Below are 25,257 nucleotides of genomic sequence, written 5' to 3'. Positions count from 1 at the left end.
ATTGACCCCTCTGTCAATTTTTTTCCGTTAAACCCTAAACGGAAACCACTAAAAATACTAAATTACCCTTCAATTTTTATTCTTTTATATTATTTTCAATTTGAAATTAAGTGTAAATTTCAAATTTTATAAAAGTTCGAGTGTATAAAGTTCATTTCATCAAATTTGGTGGGGGTAAATTGCACCAAATTGAAAATTCGGTAGGTGAAATTGAGAGGTTTTGAAATTTCGGAGAGTCTTTTCAAATTGCGTAGTAGTTTAGGGTCCTAAAATCTAATTTGAAATTTTTGAACCATGGTTAATATAAACATTGCATATTATTAAAGTGTTGATTAAATAATTAAATTTACCAATTCTTAACTACTTATATCTTAGAATAAATGATAATTTAACGTATTTTAGTCTCAAATAACAAATGATTCATTCACCAAATAAACAAAAATCATGAGATCCTAGAACACTGACATTAGCTTCTTCTTCTTTTTTTTTTCATAAATTAAGGGAACCAAATTAATTTTTGCTTCTTTATTCAAATACATTTCACAATAGTTTCCATTATCTTTTCTTATACAAATTAAATATTATTTCTTTATAATACAATCTCCAATAAAAAGCAAAGATAGAAGAGATGAGAGAGGAAAACAAATATTTTGTGTTAAAATAATAGATATAAAAGCTATAGGGAATCTCTTTACCTTTCTTATGCATTAGGTAATACTGTAACATTCACAGTGTTTAAGGAACATTTAGGGAAGCTCAAGTGATTTTTGTTGTTGAGATTTTCTTTGTATTTAGGAAAGAAAGACAGGTATCAGATAGCTGTTGTGAATGCTATCCGTCAATAATTTAGCAGGGTAAGTAATTATTAGTAAGATAAATATTATGAGTATTAAATCTGTTATAAGCATCAAATCTTTTATCAAAAGATAAGTACTAAAATGATATTGAGCTTATTAATTATTACTTGTATAATTTATCTTGATTAAATGTTTTGACCATTTTCGATGAATAAACTTTGTATCATTTTGGTAATTATGTCTCAGTAAAAAATACATGCAGCTTTTAAAATTAATTTACTAATAATTAAAAAAAAAATAAAAATCTAGAATCGTCCTTATATAGGTCTCTTACACAATTCTGACCGTCCATCAAGTCCCATTAATTCCATCAGTCACCGGTTTGTCCTCCTCTGGCCCAATGGCAAATAGTGGCGTAGAGTCCGCGACAAACGTACTTAGTGGGCCCCACTGAGATAAAAATTGTTTCTACTTTTCACACTATTGATCAGCGGTCAGGACGGATCCAACGGCTCAAACATAAGATGCAACATGACCTCATGCTCCCGCACCGCAATTGTATAAAACTCTCCCCCGCACCTTCCTTTCGCGGTCTTTGAACGTTAGGCTCTCCGAGGAGTCCTTCCTCTCTACTCTCTCTCAAATTCTCTGTCTATTACGATGCGGAAGGAGTTCCAGGTAAACAATTTCTCGAGTTTATTAGTGTTGGTTTTGTTCGGTTGCTGAGGAAATGTAGGAAAAGAAAAGGAGGAAAGTCAAAGCTTAGGTCTTAACGCTTTCTTTGATGGTTTCTCTCTCTCTCTCTCTCTCTCTTTTTCCTTTGATTGTTTAAAATTGGAAGAGCCGAACTGGTTAGCGACTACGTTTTTTATTTTGCTTTAGGTTTGGATTTTGTTTGGTTGCTGAGAAACTGGAGGAAAAGGAAAGCAAAGCGATTTCGTAGGTGTTAAGTTGTCTATTGTTCTGTGCCTTTTGTTTCCTAGAACTGAAATTGATTAGCGTAAAAGGAAATGGAGGGGATAAATGGACTTTTTCTAGGCCAACTTTTTATTTTTTATTTTTAAATATTTTGTTCGTGTTTGGTAAAATTAACATCGAAGAAAATAGAAAAAAGGAAACAATTCGAGGCTTAAGATTTCTTGTTCTACCCCTAATTGAATAATCAAACTTCGTTAAGAGTGAATTTTTTTTTTTTTTTTTTGTGGATCAATAAGAGTGAATATTGGTGTTATATATTCTGTTAAGCAAAGCTTTTTACTTGTCAAAAAAAAAAAAAAAAAAAAAGTTAAAACACAGCTTCACTTTTTTTCCCCCTTTTGGAATCATTACTTTAAACAATATTCGTCCATTTTTTTAATAAAATTTTTCAGTAGAGTACTTAGTTTGGTTCTTTGTTCACATCTCTTTAATGTTTATGATAGATGTTATAATTCGATTAATATTGTTTGATATTCGTACTTGAAGTCATTATGCTGATTCCTTGCACTGAGGTTTTCGTCATTCCTCTTTAAACCTTGGACGCAAAGTTTTGGTAACTGAATCTTAGATATACATGAAATTGTTATTTCTATTGTGCTTCTAACAGACATTGAGATAAAATCTTTTGTTAAACAGTGAGTTTCTTGGACCTTTTTGAGATTGAGGCGGCTTCATGGGTTTCGCTTTGGACTCTGGTCTGATGAGGATGGGGCTTGCTGGCCCTGATGTAGCTTCAGTAGAATCTATAACTTTGTTCGGAGTGCTTCTTAGTGCTTGTATTGTACTCGGGCATCTTCTTGAAAAGAGTCGATGGATGACTGAGTCAATTACCGCTCTTGTCATTGTGAGTTTCTCTACCTTATATTCTGTAAGGCATTGGCCTGCTACTTTCAATTATAGTGAACGGAATGTTCGTAATTGTATATAATTTTTGTAGTATTATTGAACTCTGGATAATTTTTTGGGGGGTTGATTACAGGGTCTTTGTTGTGGAATCGTAATTCTACTTACTACCGATGGAAAAAGCTCACACGTCTTAGTATTTAGTGAAGAACTTTTCTTTATATACCTTCTTCCACCAATAATATTTAATGCTGGGTAAGATTGGTTCTCCCTATCAAAAGCTTCACCTTTTTAGTTGATGTTCTTTGCTTCACCCCCCCTCACCCTCTCAAATATTGCTACTTCAGTGCAGTACACTTATTAATTTGAGTGAGCTGCAGATGGATTGAGCATATTGAATTATCAATGCCTGCATTAGAGAAGGGTTTTTAGTATGTTAAAAATTAATTTTTGATGCCGAGTTTCTGATCGCATCCTTTTCCTGTTCAGTTTTCAGGTGAAAAAGAAGCAATTTTTCCGAAACTTCATGACAATCATTTTGTTTGGTGCTATTGGTAGTTTAATATCCTTTTCCGTCATATCACTAGGTATGTTAACAATCAGCATACATGCTTACAACAGATGGACATGACAAGTATGCAGTCTTTCTTGAATACAAGATGTTGCATTGTTCCGTTCTATTTAATCAGACCAATATTTTGGTTGTTGTGCATGTATATGCAAGTACTTACATATATCCACACGAGTTTTATATACATGCATTGTACTCATTAAAAATAAAATGTTTATGCATACTTGCATGAGGGGTTATCCACCTATTATTTTGTGCTGTATGAGTTTAATTGACTAGACCCTGTTATATTTTGATTTATTAATTATAAAAAAAATTCTGTTGCTAGAAATTAGGCAGAAATATTACATGAGGGAGACTGAAAGTATACCTAGATTTCCTATGAAAATAATTGCTGGTGATATTGCAATAAAATATTTAAGCTATGTTGAGTCTGTTGACAAATAGAGTGATTAGAAATACTTTTGAATCTGAATGCTAGGACAATTTTTTCTACTTCCGGAATGGGAAATGTTGCTGGTGCTAACTGTTCCAAGCATCCTACTTTTTTGTAACTGCATATTCCTTTAGGTTATTACTCGACAAGTAAGTTTACATTCTTTGTTAGAAGGTAATTGGGTTTACATTCTCTGCTAGATGCTGGATATCATTATAAGAAAACTTCTGTAATATTATTCTATCTTGTTAGAGCATCTCCAGCAGATGCTCTAAATGGCTCATAATAGCTATATTTAGCTATTATGAGCCATTTTACTCCTCCAACATAATAGTCGTCATAGCCATTTTGCTACAATGAACTTCATATATGAAAGTTCACTGTAGCACATTGAAGGGAATTAATTAATGAGAATTTTATTCCTCCCCCTCAACGCTCCCTTCTCTCTCCCCCTCCTTTCAGAGTCTCTCTCTTGCAGAAGCACACACTCACTCCTCGCTGCCAAATAAGACGAAGCATAGGAAGAGCACTCCCTTTGCCGAACCCCATACATAAAGTTTACCAAAGCCACCAGCAGGCCATCAACTTCTTTCCATGCTTCAACTTCTTCCTCTCCTCTCTCGTTGCGCTGGTCCTCAATTAGAACACAAGAAAGAAAGAGAAAAGGCAAAGAAAACACCAAAAAGAAGAAAAAATCAAAGAGTTCAAAGATCCAGCTGAGCTTTGCAACCTGACCCAATCCTTGATAAAAAAACGAAAATTGTGATGTAATAGACGAAACCCATTAACAGGAACACCGCAGAGACAGGGATTGAGAGAAATCTTTCGCACTTCATTTGGGATTTGGGGGGTGGATGAGCTGGGATCCAGAAAAAGAGCCTGGTGCGATTTCTCTCTCAGTTTCTCTTGGTGTGGAAGACAAAAAGAGGGAAAAAGGGATTTGGGTGAGAAGAAAAATCAGGGAATGGGGGTATGCGTGGGAGTGAGAGTGAGGGAGAAGTGGAAAAAAAAAAGAAATAAACAAAGATTAGAAAATAATATTTAAAGAAAATAGAGAGTGAAATAGATAGTCTGTTGGAGTTTGTATTGAAAAGCAAGTAACTAAAATAGAAAAGAAAGGTGTATTTTGAGTAGCTAAAATAGCCACTATTGTTTGAGATGTTCTTATGAGGTTAAAGTTTGTATAAAGTGCTAAAACTTGTGATCATTGTTATATTAGAAACCTCCTCTGGGAGTAAATGTATTGTGCGAATTCTTAGCAGATGTTTATGATATTTACTCCCAAGATATATGTGCTTGCCTTGGATCTGTCAGCAAAATTATTTTCTTTCAAGTTGACAACTTAGTGCTACTAGAACTAGTGCGTGAATGATTTTGATGGATCTCAAATGGCATGTTTGCATTTATCATCAGAATCTCAGCATATCATACCATTTCTTTGTTGGAAAGAGAAAGGTACCACCAAAAAGAAAAATAAAAAGGAAATTGTTAACCTAAATGATGGAAAAAACTGGTTTTTGTTCGTAACTTTATAGTTATTCAGTATATATTTATGTTTTATGATTTTGTAACTTTTAGAATCTTGATCCAGGTTCGATACAGCTATTCAAAAAGTTGGATATTGGTTTCCTGGAGATTGGAGATTATCTTGGTAATCCTCGCTTTCTTATGTTAAATTTCATATCAATATTTGGAAGACTTTACATTTTTCTATTGGTTTGGGATCTTTTTGGACAATAAATTTAAAGGGGGAGGTCAGACTCTTCACCCCTCTTTGCTCTATGAATTGGTTCGGAATATTGACCCATTTGCAAGTATTTTGATGGAGCCTATTGAGAGCTTTTGGCTCTTTGAAATTCATGGTCCTATTTGTTTTTTGTTTTTTTTTCAATGCATAATATCTGTACTGTCTTTTATGTTTTCTCTCTTGTTGTCTGTGTTTCAGTCAGTGTTCTGAATGCTATACTATGATTGGCTGAAGACAAAGTTCCTTCCTCTTAAAGCTATATCTTCACATAAAGCTTAAACATCTTTATGTATAATACTGCTTTATTCTCTTTACTCGGCCCTAATTATAGTTTGTTTCATTACTTGTAGCACTTGGAGCTATCTTTTCAGCTACAGATTCCGTTTGCACATTGCAGGTAACAAATATTGAAAAGGCTGCAGTTCTGTGTACAATAGCAAAAATTGGTGAATAACTAGATAAAGCATTCCTCACTAAGTTTCCATCTGTCATGGCAGGTGCTTAATCAGGAAGAGACACCTTTACTGTACAGTCTAGTATTTGGGGAAGGAGTAGTCAACGATGCCACATCTGTGGTACTTTTCAATGCAATCCAGAGATTTGACCTTTCTAATATCACCTCAACCGATGCCTTGCGATTCCTTGGAAGTTTCTTATATTTATTCTTCACCAGCACGGTTCTGGGGGTAGCAGTGAGTCTCTCTCTCTCTGGTCTCTGTGTGTGTGTGTGCTCATCTTTTTCAGTTGTTAACATTGCCTTTTTGCTGCAATATTATTCTGTTTTGCCTTTCTATGCGGTAACACGACTTATGAATTGAGTTTCTTCATGCTTCTGAGACCCTTTAGCTCACCTTAATGAGAATCCTTAATAAATTATAGAGACTAGAAATTCTTGGTAACATCCGACTACAGGGAGCCTAAATCACTAGGCTTTTCGTATATTACCTATTGACATTTTGCATCTTTTACTTGCAGGTTGGATTGCTCAGCGCATACATAATAAAGAAGTTGTACTTTGGCAGGTAGCCAAGGGCTAGTAATTGCCTTTTTATTAGTATTTAATTCTTTCTATTTTATGTCAAGTTTCCCTTCTTTTTTTTTTTCTTTTTGTTTATTCTTATCATTGTATAAAAATTCAGATATAAACTCTGTTGGATTCTTTGCTGTAAAACAAATGTGCTTTATTTTTTGATTGGGGAACTTTAGGTGTAGTTTAGTGGAGTTTACCTATTAGTATTGATCGGTTTGGGCACTTTGGATTTGACCTTAGTTTCCTTTTGTTTCAGAATTGCTAATCTTTGGCTAAAGTGAACAATTTACATAAGTTGTTGTCTAATATTCCAACAGAATATTATGATCAATTAGGAACATAAATAAACAATTATTGGATGTGACTAATTGAATTATGCAGGATGTACTAAAGGTTTTATAGGTATAGCAATTGTCTGGTATAGCCCATGAACTTCTGCTGTTATGCTTTTAGAATCACAATTTTGTCAATAATAGTGCACAGAATGTGGTGATAAATGATAATACCATTGTTGTGACTCTCTAAAAGGAAAAACATTGCTCTTTTCTGCTCTATCAAGCTTCTCATGATAAAAAAGATAACTACAAAGAAAACTGGAAAAATGTATGTTCTGTTTTATTTAATTGGAATTGAAGTTGTTATAACAAATGTTGCCAGGCACTCTACTGATCGTGAAGTTGCTCTTATGATGCTAATGGCTTACCTTTCATACATGATGGCTGAAGTAAGATTTTTTAATATGTTGATCTGAAACTTCCATTTACTTTTATTTCAAATTTAGTATTTGGATTTCATGTAAAAGAACTTTGTGGTCTAACGATGTTGTTAAAACCTGTCTTCCAGCTGTTCTATTTAAGTGGCATTCTTACTGTGTTCTTTTGCGGGATTGTTATGTCGCACTACACCTGGCATAATGTGACTGAAAGTTCAAGAGTCACAACTAGGTATGTTAACTTCGTAAATATTTTCTTAGACATTGAAACCTACTTTTCTTTCCTCCCTCACATGATAGTTTTTTTCTCCAAATGTCATTTGAAGCAGATATTTTTCTATTCTAATTAATAATCTATGCAGGCATGCCTTTGCTACGTTGTCATTTGTCTCAGAGATTTTCATCTTCCTATATGTTGGTATGGATGCCTTGGACATGGAGAAGTGGAAAGTTGTAAGCAAGAGGTAATAGTCTACAAGTGTACAAAAGAATAATCCAACTAAGCTTAATCTTCCCCTGTAATCTATATATTTTATTGTTGATATGTTCATCCAGCTTGTACTAAGAAGTTCAAATTCTCTTATACTTTTATCACAATGGTTTTCAATGTAACTTGATTTTTGCAAATAGTTTTGTCATTTTTGTAATCTGAGCTCAATTTACTTTCACAGTCCTGGGACATCAGTTGGAGTGAGTGCGATATTGCTTGCCTTGGTTCTGATTGGAAGGGCAGCTTTTGTATTCCCCCTATCTTTTATATCCAACTTAACCAAGAAGTCTCAGAATGACAAAATTGCATTTAAGCAGCAGGTAGGTATTTTTGATATTGTTGTGTTGAGTTTTTCATCTCCCTGAATTCTCAGTCACTCATTAACATAACTCAAACAGGTGACCATATGGTGGGCTGGACTCATGCGAGGTGCTGTATCCGTGGCACTTGCTTATAATCAGGTAAAAGTGGGACAAGTTTACTGTGCTACTCACTCATTACCTGTGTTATGACTCTTCTCACAATATTTGAATTGGGGCCCATATTCATGTTGGGCATGGGTGGGACCTTTGTCGGGCCACATGGATCAACACCAATTTGTGTCTTGGTGGTAAACAAGGATCTATGCTTTAGTGGTGAGGATGGCATTTCTTTCCTTATTTCTTGGTGCATTTTGCAGTTGCAGGTGACATCATGATAATGTTACCATATGTAGTCTTATCATTCCTACTGTTTTGAATACCTAAAATAAATTAGTGATACACAGCGGCATTCTTTACTCATTTAAGGTGGTTTTTACATGTGATGAAGTATGTATCATGGTGTGTGTGCAGTTTACTAGGTCAGGACATACTCAACAGCTGGCAAATGCAATGATGATCACCAGCACCATCACAGTTGTTCTCTTCACTACTGTGGTAAGATACCTCATTCCACGTAGGTTAAAAAAGTTGCCCTAGATTTTGGACTGCTCTATTTTTACAAGCGTATTTGACATTATTTCCAATTCATTTCTTTTTTTAAAACATGTGGTTCGAACTTTGATAGACATCCTATATCTATCGATAAATAGGAAGATAATTATTATGGGATAAGCAGTGTTTGATGATGTTTTCATTGTTGAGTTAATTTCAGGTGGGTGGATTATTGACCAAGCCTCTTGTGAGGCTCTTGCAACCAATACAAACACACTCGGGAAGCGAAATGTGCTCTGAATTAACTGCTCACAAGTCTCTGAATCTTCCACTTCTCAGGAATGGGGGGCACGAGTCAGAAGCTGACATGGGGGCCAACATTCACCGTCCAACTAGCTTGCGAATGCTCTTGAGCACCCCAACTCACACTGTCCATTTCTATTGGAGAAAGTTTGATAATGCTTTCATGCGTCCCGTGTTTGGTGGGAGGGGGTTTGTTCCCCATGTCCCCGGTTCACCCACAGAAACGGTTGTCCAGTAATGAGAAATAGATTAACATAATAACATATATATAGTAACATATGGAATTTTTTTTTTTTCTAATTAACATATGGAATTTTGATGATGGGTAGTATAGGGTGTTTCTTGCGCAAGTGAAATTGAAGCTTTCATAGTTTCATGTAAATAAATTGAAATTCATGTCAATACACTTGCATGTGGATAGCGTGAAAGAATGGATTAAGAGAGAGATACCATTGCAAACGATGAAGTCATTAAAAACACTCAAATAGTTGAGTGAAAGAAAGGAAAGCAATGTTACAATGGTATTTTTATGCAGCCATGTTTGCTATTGTTATTGTGAATTGGTATTTATGGTCCTCTGCATAAATTATACCCAAATCCAATTAGTAGTATTTTTTATTTTTGTAAGTGAGTAGCCAAGTCATCTAAACATTGAATTAGTATTCAAAGTACATCTGGCCTAATAAAATATAATCTAAATTAAAAATGAACAAATTTTTCTTACAAATTGGCCAGGAGAAATTTCGTCAAATCTCGTCTATTAAATTAATATATGTTTTTAGTATATGTAATTCTCACATAAATTTAAAATGCCCGCGAGTATCACATTCACAACCACGGTTTATCTTATTAAAAATACATGTAAGAAACTGAGAATAACATGCTTTTGAGATAGATGTTAGTTGGATAAACTAGATTAGAGGATTTCTTTAGTCCAGTTTAGAAAAACTATCTATTGAAAAATTAAACAAACTCATCATAATTATCATAAGAAATGTTATATATCATATTTTTATTATACAGCTATAATACAAAGTTGATGGGGGCAGTAATAGTCCTAACTAATTTTTAGATAATTTTTTTTACTAAGGACTAATCCAAAAATTGGTTGGAACTTTTAGGTTAATATTGTGAAACAGTTATAAAATAAAAATATAATTTCTTAACATTACTCTTATCATAAGCCATCATCATTCTAACAAGGTTTTAAGATTGTATTTGCAACCAAACACTACATATTACCAATACAATAAATGCCCAGGATCCAAATCATTTATATATAATTTTAGGTGGAGAGTTTATATTAAGAACTCCATTAGATGATGCCAGAACCCATTTTGTCACATCCGTCTCAACAGTTCAAAGCTCGTCATCTTTTGATTACACAAGCTTCTTTATGACATTTTCGACCGTTGCTCCCTTTTTTCAAATCGTCCTACTACGCTCCCCCACATGGTCCACCGACTACAATTAGCTTTTACTTAGCTTTTTTCGTCAGCATATAAAACCATAAAACAGTGTCTTAGACCATCCAAAAATTGCGTACATGATACAACTTGTTTCAGGATATGATTTGATTAAATTGTTTAAGATTTTTTTTTTTAATAATATTAAAAATTACATTTTTATTTTACAACTATAAACTATTCCACTGACAGAGACCAACATCGAATAATATTGATGATAAAAATATATCCTCTCGTCTTCGTCTTGATTAGAATGGAGAGGTTCCATAAAACTTACCCATGAATATGATCCTTCTCTTCATTTCTAGAGTGAAATTTGGAATTGGAGATAGAGAATTACTGGGGTAGAGAAGTGTAAATAAAGGGCCTCATTTGGGGCAACTGGGTAGATTCACAAAATAATTTTGAAATCATCGTTTATATGGTAATGTAGTCATTTTCAGCGCCATTCCAGCATCGTGGACTGCAACTTAATTGGCTTGGATTGCACACGTGTCGAAATCACAACGGTCTACAGCACAATCTGAGTTCTAGATGGAGACTATCGAGGTCGTGCATTTAAAACTACCAAATCCAAACTTAAATACACTCACACACGCTCGCACATAGAGACAGAGGGAGAGAAGGAGACCCACCATTGGCATCTTCGTGGAGAAGAGCCAAAAGCAGAACCAGGTACTACTGTCTCTCTTCTAGCTTCTTCTTCTTCTTCTTCTCTGAAGTTTCAAACTTTCAAGTTATGGGTTTAGATGGGCATAGAAAAGTGGTCCTGTTCTGAGTCATTGAATCTTGAAGAGACTATTTTCTTTCTTTCTTGCTTTTTTTTTTTTTTTTTTGTGGGTAATTATCAAATTGCTTTTCTGGGTAGTGGGGTGTTTTGTTAGCCCTCTTTAATTTACAGCTCTGTGAGATTTGCCCTGTTTGATATGATTTACAGTGTCACTCTATAGCACTACAATGGTTCCTTTGTGCGACAGTCGTTTTCCTGATGCGACTAGTCGTGAGCTAGATAGATACCAACCATAGTTTTCTTTTCCTTTTTAGCCAAGGAGTGGTGGATCATCTTAGCTTGTTTACTCTTGTTGTATCCACTTTTATAGGTAGGTGTTTTTGTAAATTTTTCTTTGTGGAGGTTTTCTTTTTAAAAATGAGAGATTTTCCCTTTTAAGCTTTTTAGAACGCCAAATGACTAGAATAGCCCCTTGATATTTCCCTCTAATTCAGTGAGTTTTGAAGAAAGAAAATGTGGATCTTTTTGCTTTGTATATTTCTTAACTGACTTCTGGGTAGTTGAAAAAATAAAATAAAATAAAAATAAAAATAAAAATAAAAAAGAATTTTGAGATGTGGGGTTTGATTTTGTGAAGGTAAGGAGTTATCAGTGAGTGGGAATGATGATGAAGAATCAATCATCAAATTGGTGGTGGCTTGACAGCCACAGCAGCACAAGGCGTTCACAATGGCTTCAATCCACTCTTGCTGGTACCTTAACTAATCCCTCTTTTTGTTTATTTCCTTCTTTGGGTTTTCTTGCCTTTTTTTTTTCAAAGATATATTAAGTGAATCTTGATGGTTGGTTCTTGATTCTTGACCGCTGCAGAATTTGTATATTTTTATGTTCTTTTTTGAAAGTTTGAATCTTTGTACTTTTGTTGTGTGAATCTTTGTGTATTTTTAATGTTATTTTTTGAAAGTTTGAATCTTTGTACTTTTGTGTGACTAAGTGCATTTTCAGAGGGGGTTTTGAATTACAAGTGATTCAAGTGAACAAGTCTCGGGGAGACTGGTTGGTATAATGGTGGGTGGATTATCTCCAATGAATACAAACAAAATTTCTAGATCTAGGGTTTTGTTAGTGTGTCCAAAATTTAAAAGGTAAATAGAAAAATTAGAAAAACTAAATGTATTATTGTATGGACCGCCGTAGATTTTTTTATTTTATTTGATTTTTTTGTGAATTGGACATTTGGATGATGAGTCTTCAATTAGGCAAATCGTTATATGCTATTAGGGACAAGTCAATACTTGAGAAGGGTGGGGGCAGGGAGGTTGAAAAGGTAAGTTGACAAATCAATTTAAGGGGTGGCTTGCTGTAGACTTGAATCAATTCCATGTCTCTGGTTAGCTGACTAACAAAATTTGCATAGTTTTTTAGGGAGCTTTTTGCTTTTTAGTAAAAACAACTTCAAACACAAGACACTTACACAATACTGAAAATTACTTAACATTTATATCACATCAGAACACTTTTTCAACCAAAAAGCTTAGAGCAGCTTATATTGGGCCATGATTTTTAGCAAAATGTGTGAAAGGGTCCACGCACATAATGAAGTAACAGGGTTGGGGAGATGAATTTGGGAATCAAAGGGCCTCTGGCTCCTTAGAACAGGTACCACGTCTTGTCTTCATGGCTCTGGCTCTGATAGGTAATATATAGTCACTGATGTGATGATTGTATGGAGTGTAACACTCAGAACGCTCACAGTGGTCCTCACTGTTGAATGTTGATTTGCCTCAGCTCCACCAAGAGCTGTCAAATGCTTTTTTTTACATTTACTTTTAGGAGTTGTCCCTCAATAGCCTGTCTTTGGACCCCCTGGGGCCTCGTTAATGTAAAGAAACTTTCTAAACACACAAAGCAGCAGATTCTAAGTACTAAGAAAGTAGGAAGGACCATGGGGCCCCTTATTCATTAATCTAACCTTTTATCTTCTTTTTCTTCTCCTTTCTATTTTGGTGGTTAAACATGGTAGCTGGGGCATGTGCATGAAGTTCTTTAAAAATTAATAATCCTATTTGAGTTATCTGAACAACTTGGTGGCACATAGATCTTAGCATATGCTAGTATTAGTGACTGGTCAAACAAGTATTAAACCCTAGAATTCTCAATCATTTTATCGAATTATGACCTTTAAAGTATTAAACCCTTTATGTCCTTATGCAAGCGGGTTGATTTGTTTGTATTGATGGCTATCCACTTTATTTTGTTTGTGGTAGAGCTGGATGAGAAGACCAAGGCCATGCTAAAATTGGTTGAAGAAGATGCAGATTCCTTTGCTCAACGCGCAGAGATGTATTACAAGAAGCGACCGGAGCTAATCAGCATGGTTGAAGAATTTTATCGGGCTCATCGTTCATTAGCCGAGCGATATGATCAACTGAAGTCGGACTCTGGCACTCGCCTCATGACAACCTTGGGGTCCCCATTTTCTTCAACTGAAACTCGACCGGAAAAGTTAAAGAGCATGATGGATCAAACGGACGACAACTACTCGGAGACATCTGACCCTGAAGAGTCTGTTGAGTCTGAAGTTGATGATCCTGAACAGGAAGATGAAACTCAAGATGATCAAGTAATGAAAGAAGAGGAAATTCCAAGTAGGGCCAGCAACGATGAAGTGAGGAAACTGATGGAAGAAATAGAGAGGCTTAAAGAAGAGAACAGAATTCAGAAAGATGAACTAGTGAAGAAAGATGAAGAGAAGAGAGAGGTGATAAGACAGCTGAGTTTAGCTGTGGATGTGCTTAAGGATGAAAACGTGAGGCTGAGGAAATGTCTTGCTAGAGACTCCTCTGACCCCAAGAAACGGATTCTTTTTGATTTCAACAAATTTAAGGAGGCATTTCTAGGGAACTTGTTTAGTGGATCCTCGAAGCTAAGTGTTGTTGCTTTGTAGAGGTGTTTATATGTTAGTAAAGTAGTGTAGTTTGTAACACATTTTACAGAGATGTCTATATTAAGGAGAATACCCTTCGAACTCAACTTTGAAAGTTAATCTAACCCTTATTTTCAAAGCATTTTCCATCATTCTTCTTGATATTCATCATCTCTAGTTCAAATTGTTGTCTTTTTTATTTACTCCTTTTTATTCTTGGTTACTTCAATCATTGTTTTATGCTATTTTGGTAAATAGGCTGCAAAAGTCCCCCCACTTTGAACTTTGCAGGAAGGACGAATCAGATTCTCTTTGGCTGAAAAATGTGCAGTAAGTTCATCTTCATAACAGACCAGAAGCACTCTAAAGTAATATACTTTTCTGATTCAATTGAAGATCCGTGAGTAATTCATCACAAAAAAAAAAAAAAAAAAAGGTACAAAAGAAAAAAAAAAAGATGGTTGAATGATAGGTAAACCATTGTTTGTGGTTCCTACATCCCTTTAGGCTTTAACAAGTGAGATTTTATGAGATTTAATATGCAAAATATTTAAATAAAATAGAGTGAATTATAAAGACAGGGTTTGAAAAAAGTTGAAGATAATAAAAAATAAAAAATTTTATTATTTAATTAATATTTTAACAAAGAAAAAGACAAAAGGAAAAGAATCACTGTTAAGTGGCAGGATACCTTTTGTTTAGCAATATTAAAGACCTAAAAAAAAGCCCCCAGTTCAATAATCTTTCCATTAGTGACAATACAATATGAAAAAAGGAAAAAAGAAAAAAGAAAAAAAGACGGTACTTTTTATTTTATATTTTTCTGCAGACAGTATACTATCACAACTCACAACAATGCCTTACACTACATACCTAACTTCACACTAGACCATACCATCTACTACCAAAAGAACAGAGAAAAAAATTCCACAAACATAAAGTGGAACCACTAGTAACAATAATTGGAGCCGTCCATCAACAAATTCCTCACATACCAGGGAGCTGCATTATGCAAACAGCCGCCAAAGCCAACAATAAAAGTAGGTTAAGAGGCCTGCCAGAGGAAGCTGTAGAAACAGAGGATGATGGCGGCAAAGACCCAGATGGGGGAAAGGCAGCATCATGTTCAGGAGCCATGGCATCTGGGTTTGGAGTCCGGCTTGAAGGAATGGTTGGCAGTGATGACTCAGAAGGAGGAAGTGTCACGCCGCCGGGAGAAGGAAACAGGGGAGTGATGTCTGGGGATAGAGCTGGAGAGAACAGAGGAGCACTTGGCAAGACTGCAGGCGCAGCTGAAATAGTAGAAACTTTCCTAGTTGCTGCAGATGCTGATGCTGAAGCTGATGAAGACTGGTAGGCCATGAAGAAGATCATCATCAACATTGCCAAGATTGACCAATAGGATCCCATAAATGATGATAGAATGATAGAATCAATGCCTTTATTATGAACTGTAATAAATGTGTTCCTCACAGAGAGAGAGAGAGAGTGAGAGAGAGGGAGAGGAGAAGAATATGAGAATATGAGAGAAATGTGGGGAGATTGATGATTAAGGCATAAAAAAAGGGTCTTTGTGGAAGTGGTGGTGGGGACTACAGCCTGCATGTTGTGCTAATGGACAAGATGGATATGTGATTTTCATCCGGGGCACGTGGTGATGAAGTGTCCATCATCTTTTTCCTTTTCAGCATTGTTGCTGGCTTTGCTGCAGCTCTCCCATGAAATTCTGTTTTATATTATAAGAACATAAAAGAAAGTTGCAAGTTGATCTCAAAAACAGGCAGAGAGGGACAAAAATTGAGCATTCCAACTCTGTTGATCCTGCTGATTTGGATTTGGCTTCTTGTTTGTGCTCTTCATTGGAGAACAGAAATGAATGTAGTGAAAGTGAAGGTGCAGTGAAAGAAGTGTCTAATTGGGAACAGTGCTTTTGGATGCACTTCCCTTTTTTTTTTTTGTTTGTTTGTTCAAAATGCTTTTCAATAGAGGACCAACAATGTGAAAGTCCGAAGCTCTCTTTGTTGGAACTACATGGGACTCTCCAAAAATTTAGTCACAATTTATTTTAAAAAAATGAATTGTGAATATTGAGTTAGTGAATTATATAACTGTGCATGGGTGTTAAGTCTTACATTGATTTTTTATTAGGCGAGAATGATTATTATAAATTATTTTAAAGAATTTCAAGTGCATCTGGACTAATCAATCTACCATTAAAAAATTGAATAAAATTAGGGAAAAATTAAAATTTAGTACTTAGGCTTTAATGCAATTTCTTAGCCCTTAGGTTTTTCAATTTCGTTAATTAGTTCTTTACGTTTTTCTCTAGTTTTAAATAGATTCCTTTATCAACCTCTGTCTAATTAATTAATGATATGGAATGTGAAACTAGCAAATTAATGCCACCTAGCTCTCTTTTGACAAGTCATGTGGTGAGGGGCAACCCCCTTTACCAATTAGTGGTTGTAAAAAATTGTTTTTAATTATTATTTTTTGGATGAATAAGTGATTTTTTTTTTTTTTTTGGGAGAGAATATCAGTGCTTTTCATTGATTAAATCGAGCCTTGCTCAACGAGAACAAGCTCATGAATACATAAAGGAGGGGTTTCCACCCATAAGGATTCCTGACGAATGGACAAAGCCAATTTTGTTAAGCTATGGGCAACACCGTTACCCTGACGGTGTACATGACTTACTCTCCATTCCAGAAGATAGTGTAGCATATTCTTGGCGTCTTGCACCGCACGCTCGTATCTCCCCATCTAATTACTCTCATGTTTGAAGCCATTAACAACCTCCAAATAATCTCCTTCTAGCACAATTTTCAGCAGGCCCAAGTGATGACTGAGCTCCATTGCCTTCCATGCAGCTAGTGCCTCCGCAGTGATTGGGTCAGTGGTGAACTCCTTTGTTGCAAAGTAAGAAGCCACCACACCACCTTCATGATCCCAGACTACGATCCCCATCCCCATTTGTTGCCGCTTTACATCAAGAGATGCACCAGTTGAGCTTGAAAAATCCTTCAGGGGGTTTCTGCCACATGAGAACTATAGGAGCTTGTTGAAGCAGTTTTCCGAATGATGATGTAAGAAGGGGTCAGTACAATAGTTGATAACCGAACGTTGAGCTGAGAATAAGAGATAAGAAAAAGGGATCAAAGCTGCCGGCGTTGTTCGGCCAGAGGAAGCTCTGATGCCTAAGTTAGTCACAGTGTTTAAGGGAAAAATGAACTTCAAGATTATGGATCAGAGAAAAGATAATCAAAGTATTCAGCTTCAGAGGGTGAAAAGAAGTTACCAAAATAATGAGAGGGGACTCCCCTTTTATAGGCATCGAATTGTTCCTGTTCATCTAACACCGTGGATTTACCGAGTATCCACGTGTTGACAATATACTAAAACAAGATATTTATTCCTGACATTCTAATATTTCTGAGAGTAATGCTCGGTACCTGCCTTAAGCTCGGTTGACCGAGCTTGACAGCCGAGTATCAATAACCCAACCAAATAAAGCTGCCTTACCGAACATGAGTTTGTTTTAAACAGTAAAAATGACCGAGTATGAGGAATGGGCCGGTAGATCAGAACTGGGCCCAAGTAAGCCGAAATTTGACCCAACAGAGCTCGTGGTGATTGTTTTATTCTCTTGGATGACAATTTGTCCTGGCTGCCTCTTCCTCACAGAAAATTTCCTTGATCAAGGAATAATTCCACTAGTTGGTTTTAGGATCAATGAGTGCACTCACCCTTTCCTCCCTATGCAGAATTCGAACGGGAGATTGGACAGCAAAAGTGTGAGGAGAGAGGAGCCAATGGTCTGCCCAAATTTTTATATTCTGCCCATTCCCCACCCTCCACCTCAGTCCTTCCTTAAGGAGTGTCATAGAGCGCCATATACTACGTCAGGCATAGGAAGGGGTTCTACCCAATTCAGCATCCAAGAGAGTGCTCCTAGGATAATATTTTTCACAAAAAAATTTTGCCACCAAAGATTGAGGATTCTATAGCAGCCTTCATGCCTGTTTAGCAAGCAAGGCTTTATTGAAGTCCTCCAAATCTTGATATCCCTTACCCCCCCTTTCTTTTGGCAAACTCAAATTTATCCCAGCTTTTCCATGTAGTTCGAGAGAGATTTTCCTTATGTCTCCACTAGAATTTCGACATCATAGAGTTAATCTTTTTTGCATAAGGTCTTGGGGAGTTGAAAAACACTCATCGTATATGTGGGGTTGCTTGGATCACAGCTTTCAAAAGAACTTCCTTCCCTGCTTGAGAGAGAAATCTCTCCTTCCAACCACTTATCTTGTCCCAAATTCTCCCATGTATGCTTTGAAAGGAACGTACTCGAGAGCGACCCACTAGAATAGGCAAGCCCAGATACTTTTCGAAACAAGTAGTAGAAGTTACACCTAATGCGTTAAGTATTTTAGCTCAGATATCCTCCTTGGTGTTTTTGCTGAAAAAAATAGAAGCTTTTTCTCTATTAATTTTCTGCCTCGAAGCACTTTCATACACCGCCAAGAGTTCTTGGATTTTTTGCCACTCCCTCAAGTTAGCCTTGCAAAAGAGCAAGCTATCATCTGCGAAAAAGAGATGGTTTAACTTTGTTCCTCCCCTTGTGATTGCTAGTCCCATAATTCCTTTGGTTGTCTCAACTCTATTTAGCAGCAAACTGAGTCCTTCAGTATAAAGAATAAAAAGCTAAGGGAACAAAGGATTACCTTGCCGTATTCCTCTTGTTGGGACAATGTTACCGTGCGGTTGGCCATTAATCAATATGGAGAAAGTAATCATTCTCACACATGTCATAATCAAATGAATCCATCTTGGGGCAAACCCCAGTTGTTTCATCATCTCCTCTAAAAATTGCCATTCAACTCTGTCGTAGGCTTTACTCATGTCTAACTTGAGCGCCATATGTCCTTGGCCTCCCATTCGTTTGCCCATGGTATGTAAAGCCTCAAATGCCACTAGCAAATTATCTGTGATAAGCCTCCTAGGGATAAAGGCACTTTATGTAGGATAAATAATATGGGGGCCGGGCAACACCTTCTTTAACTGATTAGCCAACACCTTTGCACCAAGTTTATAGATTACATTACACAGGCTAATCGGTCGAAAATTAGTGACACAAGTGGGATTCTTTTTCTTTGGAATCAAGGCTATAAATGTATGATTAGTGGCAGAGTAAAAAATATCATAATTCAGAAAATCAAGTACAGTAGCACTAACCTCGTTCCCCACTATGGTCCATGAGTTATGGAAAAAACAAGCAGCCAAGCCATCCGGCCCCGGAGACTTGAGCAGGTGCATCTGCCCTAGGGCTGCCTCCAACCAGCTAAGCAATCCTCCACTGCATTCACCCCATTTGGAGAAAAAAGATGTTGATAAAAGTTGATGAAAGCTGTTTGCACTTCCATCGGATTGGACCTTACAGCAATGTTCTAGCTTGGTACGTATTCTCCCTGGTTTTGTTCTATGCCCGTCCAACCATGCTTTTTGAACTACATCATGAAAATATTTTTCTACCACCCAAACAGCCTCAAACCTCAACCCTTTGTAATGCTTTTGTTGTGCTGGAGAGGACTCAAATTGACAAGCAAAGGTTTATGATCCGATGTGCATGCTGCAAGAACTCTCACTTCCACCTCCACAAATGTAAAGCACTATTCATGATTAGCCCTGCCTTTATCAAGCCTTTCCTTAGTGAAACCGTGGTCCTCTATACCACTTGTCTATGTAAACCGTGAACCTTTATACCCCAAGTCATTGAGCTTGCTTGCCTCAATTGCTGTCCTAAAATCATCCGTTTGGCTCTCCCTCCTCAAGGATGCACCCCACTTCTCCGATTGAACAACAATCTCGTTGAAATCCCCGACACACAACCAAGGCTCCGAGGGGAAATCTTTGAGATGTTTCACTAACACTCACACTTCCTTTCTCCTTGTCGCTTCTTGGTAGGGTTGGCAATTTAACCCATGACACGCGAACCTGACACGAACACAACACTTGAAATTCGGGTTAAAGTTGGGCTTAAACGGGTGACCCATTTATTAAACGTGTCGGGTCGTGTCAACCCGCCGAGTTCGCGGGTTGACAAGTTTGACCCGTATGTTTTTTTCTTTTTGTTTTTTGTTTCTATACCTAAAAGCCTTAACTTACTCAACCCTAAAAAGAATCTCGCTTCCTGCCTCTCTTGTGCCACTCAGGAGACCTTCTGTCCACTACCTCTCTCACTCTCGCTTCGATCGCTTGCTCTTGCTCTCGGTCTCTCGACTCTCTCTGTCGGTGTCTCCTTCTCTCTTGGTTCACGGCACAACAACATTACCTCCATCGGTATCTCCTTCTCCGGCCTTCTCTCTGTTGGTCTCTCTGTCTCTCTTGGTTCGCGGCGTAGCAGCACTACCTCGAGGTATTTTATTTCCTTTGGTTAATTACTTGATTTCGTGGTTGAAAAGAAAATTTTGAAAGGCTTGAAGCCTTGAAGGCATTCATTTCAGGCAATACTTCGCTCAAACAAATAGGTTATTTTTTGTGTTATTTTTTGGTCTTTGATTTAGGTTTTTGTAATTTTTCTTCTTTTGTTTTAGTTTGCTATTGTAATTTCCATTATCCCTCATCTAAAAATAAAATAAAAATGAAGAAACAATGACCCTATGATTACAAAAGTTCTTGCTATTTCTCTGCATTTTGTAATTTATGATTACAAAATTCATTTATGAGAACCTGCAAATCACCGCCTTTCTCTGCATTTTTTGATTTTTTTTTTTGCTCTGTTTTAGGCGCTTAGGAATGGCAGTTTGATGTATTTTTTGGCGTTTTCCCTGTTGAGTGGCCAGATATTGTGAATCTTGGAATTCAAAATTGGAGGAATAAGGTTTTAAGGGCTAGTTTCTGCAAATTATACTTGGTGTGCTTCTTTGTTTACCAATTCTGGTGGCAGAGGAATAATACTATAAGACATGGTAATCCACCGAGAGCTTAGGAGAAAATCTTGCTGGCTGTGGTTTGGAATGTATGACATAGACGCAGGTGGAAAAGGAAATTCAGTAAGTCTGATGTAAATATGTTCCTTAGGATTTCGACATTCTACATTGACAATCTGTTTGTGTTTGTGGTTGTTTTCTACCTTCAGGTTGTTGATTGTTAATTTGTTAGTCTGATGGGTTATTGTTGGTGGTTTGTTGATGTTTTTGTTGATGTTTTAGTTGTATGGCTAGAACTAGAAGTGAGTTTGTATTCTTTGTTGGTTTTTTTAATGATTATAAAAACAACAAGGTAATATTAGTTATTTGCATATTTAATTCATTCATCAACTTGTATTTTTTTTTACTACACTATAATAACACTAATTACTGATTTATGTTTTGATATAGTACGCACAGAGATTATGTTGGATGAGCCAGAAGAAGTTACTCTGACAATGAAAATCAGTACACATGGATCTATTTCTATTAATATTCCTTAACAGGAGCATGTAATTCATTTAGTTTTAACATTACTCCATGTGGCCTTGTAACTTTGTAAGCTTTTCCCTTGATGGTTTGATTATTGTTTTAGAGGATTTTGTTAGTGGAAGTAAGTAGAGGAAAGACTGATTAGGAAAAAAAAAAGTAGAGGAAAGACTGCCACATTGTATTTGTTGCATTGTTTGCTAAGATTTTTATATTTTGGTAAATCTATAAAAGGTTAAAAACTAAAATGACTTTACATTCGTCCTGGGTCGTGTTCACGGGTTGTGTTGTGTCGACCCAACACAACACGTTTATATAAACAGGTTACACGTGTCGTGTCGTGTTAACCGTTTATAAAATGTGTTGTGTTTGGGTTTTGGTATTCGACACGTTTAGCTGAACGTGTCGTGTTCGGGTTGGGTTTCAACGTGTCATGTTGTAATTGGGTTGGACATGAACACGTTTTGTGAGCCCTACTTCTGGGTGCCCATTAAAGCCCATAAGCTTCCAATTCCTCTCATTTGGAGGGTAGACAATAGCATTGATATGCCTTCTAGAGAAGTTCTGGATGGTAGCTCCACATTCCTCATGCTATAATAATGCTATCCCACCACTTCATCCCACCAGGTCGACGACAAACAACCCTAAAAATCCTAAACGTACACGAATTCTCTCCATCTTATTCTGAAAGCTTTTTGTTTTCATAAGAAACAAAAAGTTGGGCTTCTTATTCCTTACCCATTGGCAAAGGTCTTGGATTGCCGTGGAGTTTTCAAGCCCCCGGCAATTCCAACTAAGGAGAATCATTGTTTGCGGTGGGGCTGCTCCACTGCCTCTGCCATGACACTAGACATCTACATGTCGTCCTTTCTTCACCGAAGCCTCCAATGTCGTTTTTGTCCCTAGGTGTTCAATCTTCCTTTGTTCTGCTCCTCACCTCCCATCTCAAGTCCCAAGCCTTGACCATTAATTTCACGACCCTTCCATTTCCAGGTCCTCAAACTACTTCCTTCGTGTGTTTGAGTCATCATAGTAAGATTCTTCTCGTGGTTTTTGTCTCCCTGCTTCAGCTTCGACTTGGTCACAGGTCCAGCTCCAGTATGGTTTAAGCAAGTTCTCCCTAACTTGGGCTGTAGTTTCCTATGCTTTGGACTTCCCCTTCCAGAATAATTCTTGGGCTTGATTTGGCCTGTCCCAATACAAATTCCCCTCTTAGCCCCAATAGGGTTCACATGTTTCTGCTCCTCATCTCCCTTCCAGTTGTTTGTTTTTCACTTTCCCCCTCAGTTGACTCATTTGAAAAGCTAGCAACAAATGCTGTCCCATGACCGTTATGGAAAGAGCTGGATTCCGTATTGCTTGCTTCCTTCCTGGGAATACTTTCATTAGGGTTTCCGTGATTGCCGCAACTTCCCATGCTTGGGGAGGAAGTTGGCTGTGCTCCACTGCTAGAATTCCATCCGCCTACCGATATTGTGCCAAATACTACCTAAATTAATTGATAATATTTAGTACACTTTAACTCGCAAGTGCACAAGATCAAAACAATAGTGTAGTGCAGCAAGTACGAGATCGATTCCACGGAGATTGTTGATTTTATTTAGAATTGATTAAAATATCAAAGTTGTCACGAAATTGATATTGACATATGAAAAATAAATAAAGATAAAGATAAAGGTAAATGTAGGGCTTTGATATCTACTACCAATCATGCTCAAATAATATAATAATATGTCAATGATCTAATCATATTATGAATACCTAATGTTTGCCAACCTAAGGGTATGTGTGTCTACTCCTTAAGCTATTGATCTCCCTAAGCAACGAATTAGGTATGAGTGTCTACTCTAATTCTTTTCTTTCTTAAAGGATTTAGCATGGGTGTCTACTAAGTTGTTCTTTAAGAAAATATAAAACTGTGGAAATCGACAAACACATGAGGCCCAGGGCATGGGTGTCTACTCTCGGTTCCACATGTTGATTAACCCAAGAACCCAGTGTAGATTTCTTTTGTTACTCTTATTAAACCCAGGGCTCAGTCATCCAAATTGATTTAATTAACTAGTCCATACCACATGCATATGTTGATCAGACAAACACATATGAGAAATTCAAAAAAACATGAATTAATCAAGTTAAGCAACACAATATGATTATCACAAAGGCGCCAATATTGAAATATTAAATAAACATAATTAGGGTTTCAATTTAGCCCTCCTAAAGAGTTAGTAATACATAATTAAAATAAAACTAAAGAAAAGGAAAAAAAAAAAAAAAAAAAAACGACTCATTGAAGTAGCCTCCAATTCCTCTCCCCAAAGTTGTCTCCTTGAAATTGTGTATTGAATTGTGAGGCTTAGAAGAGTCCTAGAAGCCCTAGTAATCCTAGGAAATTCGGAGATTTAAGTCCTAGTCCAATTAGGGTAAAGAAACCTAAGTCCAAATCGGAATAGGATTCGTCCAAAATTGCGTTCCTATCTTGCGGGGTGATTTTGGCATAGTGTCATTCCGAATTAGGAAAATGCTATCCAAAATGATTTGTAGCATTTGAAGTTAACTTTCCAATGCCACTTGAATCACCTTAATCGGATATTTGAGCTGAAAGTTATGGTCAAAATATCGAGATGTATGCAGAATCCAAATTTGAATCTAATCCGATTTTGACTCAAATTTGAGAAATTTCGATTTAATCATTTCATTTATTTGATTAAACTTAACCACATTATATAGATCCTCTATTATGATGGGTTAAGCTTAACCATATCTTTTCGGTCTTCCCAATTTGCCCTTTAAGCTTGGAACTTTTCCGGAAGCGCTTTCTTTTCTTCCATTACCTACAAAAACACAAAAAAACACAAAAAGAAAATAAAATAGCACAAACTAACAAAACTAAAGAATTCAAAAATATAAGTTAAGTGTTAAAATACGAATATTTTGGCACTTATCAAGCATACCAAGTAATTAATAAAAACAAATTAAAAATAGGGGTAATTACCTTTTGCTCCCATGAACTACAACAACTTGATACTTTCCCCCTATGAACTACCAACTATAACACCTGACCCCATCAATCTACCATCTTATGACAAAAAACCTATTTTCATCAGTCAAATGGGTTAAAATTGATGGTCAATGGTTATGTGCAAGTCATATGCCATTTTAAATTTTTTTCTTCCACTTTTACCCTCACTTCAACAGTCATGTGTTGTGGAAGTGCATGTCATTAAATCATCATCTTGTAATTAAAAAAAAAAAAAGGAGATATATATTATTGCCTTGGACTTTGATACTAGGGTTTAGGGTCTCTCATTAATTTACATACCAAAAAGAAAGAAAGAAAGAAAAAAAAAAAAGAAAAAAAAAGCCTATCATTTATATAATAATTGGGAATTTATAGAATTATCAAGAAAATAGGCAGCATTATTGTGTATTTCACACTATAAACCCTTGGTACCAAGGCGACAACAAACTAAACTAAACCATAAAATAATGCATACAACCCACTGTATATTGTTCGATTATTCAATCCGTATTACATGATGATATTTATGTTATCAATAAAACCAATTTAGTACCTCCATCACAATTTTGTCCGACTGACAAGTGTCCTGATAAAAACATTCCACTGTCCTAAAAAAAAAAATAAATAAAAAAAGAAAATTAATAAAAAAAGATACTGTCTTTCATTGATTTACAGACCAAAAGAAGAAAAAAAAAGAAAACCTATCATTTTTATAAAAATTGGAAATTAATAGAATTATCAAGAAAATATGCAGTATTGGGCAACATCTCAATCTCTGGCTCCTGCAGAAGGTGTGATTGGCCTTCAGTTAACTCTGCAGCGAATGCTTTTGCCCAGT

The 25,257-nt window shown here is 36.3% G+C and overlaps 3 protein-coding genes across 5 annotated transcripts; 2 read left to right on the top strand and 1 right to left on the bottom strand.

Annotated features, from left to right (window-relative positions):
• The first annotated feature begins 1,402 nt into the window (after window positions 1-1,402).
• LOC132168792 (sodium/hydrogen exchanger 1) lies at window positions 1,403-9,355 on the top strand. 2 transcript variants are annotated; one of them, XM_059579839.2, is made up of 16 exons: window positions 1,459-1,475; window positions 1,680-1,736; window positions 2,412-2,619; window positions 2,755-2,873; window positions 3,108-3,205; window positions 5,217-5,276; window positions 5,723-5,769; window positions 5,870-6,064; window positions 6,348-6,394; window positions 7,060-7,126; window positions 7,246-7,346; window positions 7,477-7,578; window positions 7,786-7,924; window positions 8,003-8,065; window positions 8,438-8,521; window positions 8,739-9,355. In XM_059579839.2, exons 3-16 carry the CDS (start codon window positions 2,449-2,451, stop codon window positions 9,057-9,059), a joined length of 1,614 nt encoding a protein of 537 aa, XP_059435822.2. In that variant the 5' UTR covers window positions 1,459-1,475; window positions 1,680-1,736; window positions 2,412-2,448; the 3' UTR covers window positions 9,060-9,355. The 2 variants fall into 2 exon arrangements, with proteins under 2 accessions (XP_059435821.2, XP_059435822.2); XM_059579838.2 differs by lacking the exon at window positions 1,680-1,736 and having other exon boundaries at window positions 1,403-1,475.
• A 1,436-nt stretch (window positions 9,356-10,791) lies between these two features.
• Window positions 10,792-14,063, top strand: LOC132171208 (protein NETWORKED 3C). Of its 2 annotated transcripts, none has more exons than XM_059582467.2 (3): window positions 10,792-10,962; window positions 11,660-11,769; window positions 13,285-14,063. In XM_059582467.2, exons 2-3 carry the CDS (start codon window positions 11,679-11,681, stop codon window positions 13,962-13,964), a joined length of 771 nt encoding a protein of 256 aa, XP_059438450.2. In that variant the 5' UTR covers window positions 10,792-10,962; window positions 11,660-11,678; the 3' UTR covers window positions 13,965-14,063. The 2 variants fall into 2 exon arrangements, with proteins under 2 accessions (XP_059438450.2, XP_059438449.2); XM_059582466.2 differs by having other exon boundaries at window positions 10,796-10,962; window positions 11,655-11,769.
• Window positions 14,064-14,677: 614 nt separating this feature from the next.
• AGP26 (arabinogalactan protein 26) lies at window positions 14,678-15,394 on the bottom strand. The gene has a single exon (XM_059583681.2). The coding sequence runs from the start codon at window positions 15,351-15,353 to the stop codon at window positions 14,931-14,933; it is 423 nt and encodes a 140-aa protein (XP_059439664.1). The 5' UTR covers window positions 15,354-15,394; the 3' UTR covers window positions 14,678-14,930.
• Between the last annotated feature and the right edge of the window lie 9,863 nt (window positions 15,395-25,257).

The sequence above is a fragment of the Corylus avellana genome, chromosome 1 (assembly GCF_965113065.1).
Source record: "Corylus avellana chromosome 1, dhCorAvel1.hap1.2, whole genome shotgun sequence".
Taxonomy (NCBI): Eukaryota; Viridiplantae; Streptophyta; class Magnoliopsida; order Fagales; family Betulaceae; genus Corylus; species Corylus avellana.
Note: the sequence above shows the minus strand (reverse complement) of the source record. Positions and strands in the feature narration are given on the sequence as shown.

Coding starts and splice junctions, on each gene's coding strand:
- AGP26 (XM_059583681.2), bottom strand. CDS start 15,353: ATGGGATCCTATTGGTCAATCTTGGCAATGTTGATGATGATCTTCTTC.
- LOC132168792 (XM_059579838.2), top strand. CDS start 2,449: ATGGGTTTCGCTTTGGACTCTGGTCTGATGAGGATGGGGCTTGCTGGC. Junction 5,770..5,869: donor ATTCCGTTTGCACATTGCAG/GTAACAAATATT, acceptor CTGTCATGGCAG/GTGCTTAATCAGGAAGAGAC. Junction 6,395..7,059: donor AAGAAGTTGTACTTTGGCAG/GTAGCCAAGGGC, acceptor AAATGTTGCCAG/GCACTCTACTGATCGTGAAG.
- LOC132171208 (XM_059582467.2), top strand. CDS start 11,679: ATGATGATGAAGAATCAATCATCAAATTGGTGGTGGCTTGACAGCCAC. Junction 11,770..13,284: donor GCTTCAATCCACTCTTGCTG/GTACCTTAACTA, acceptor TGTTTGTGGTAG/AGCTGGATGAGAAGACCAAG.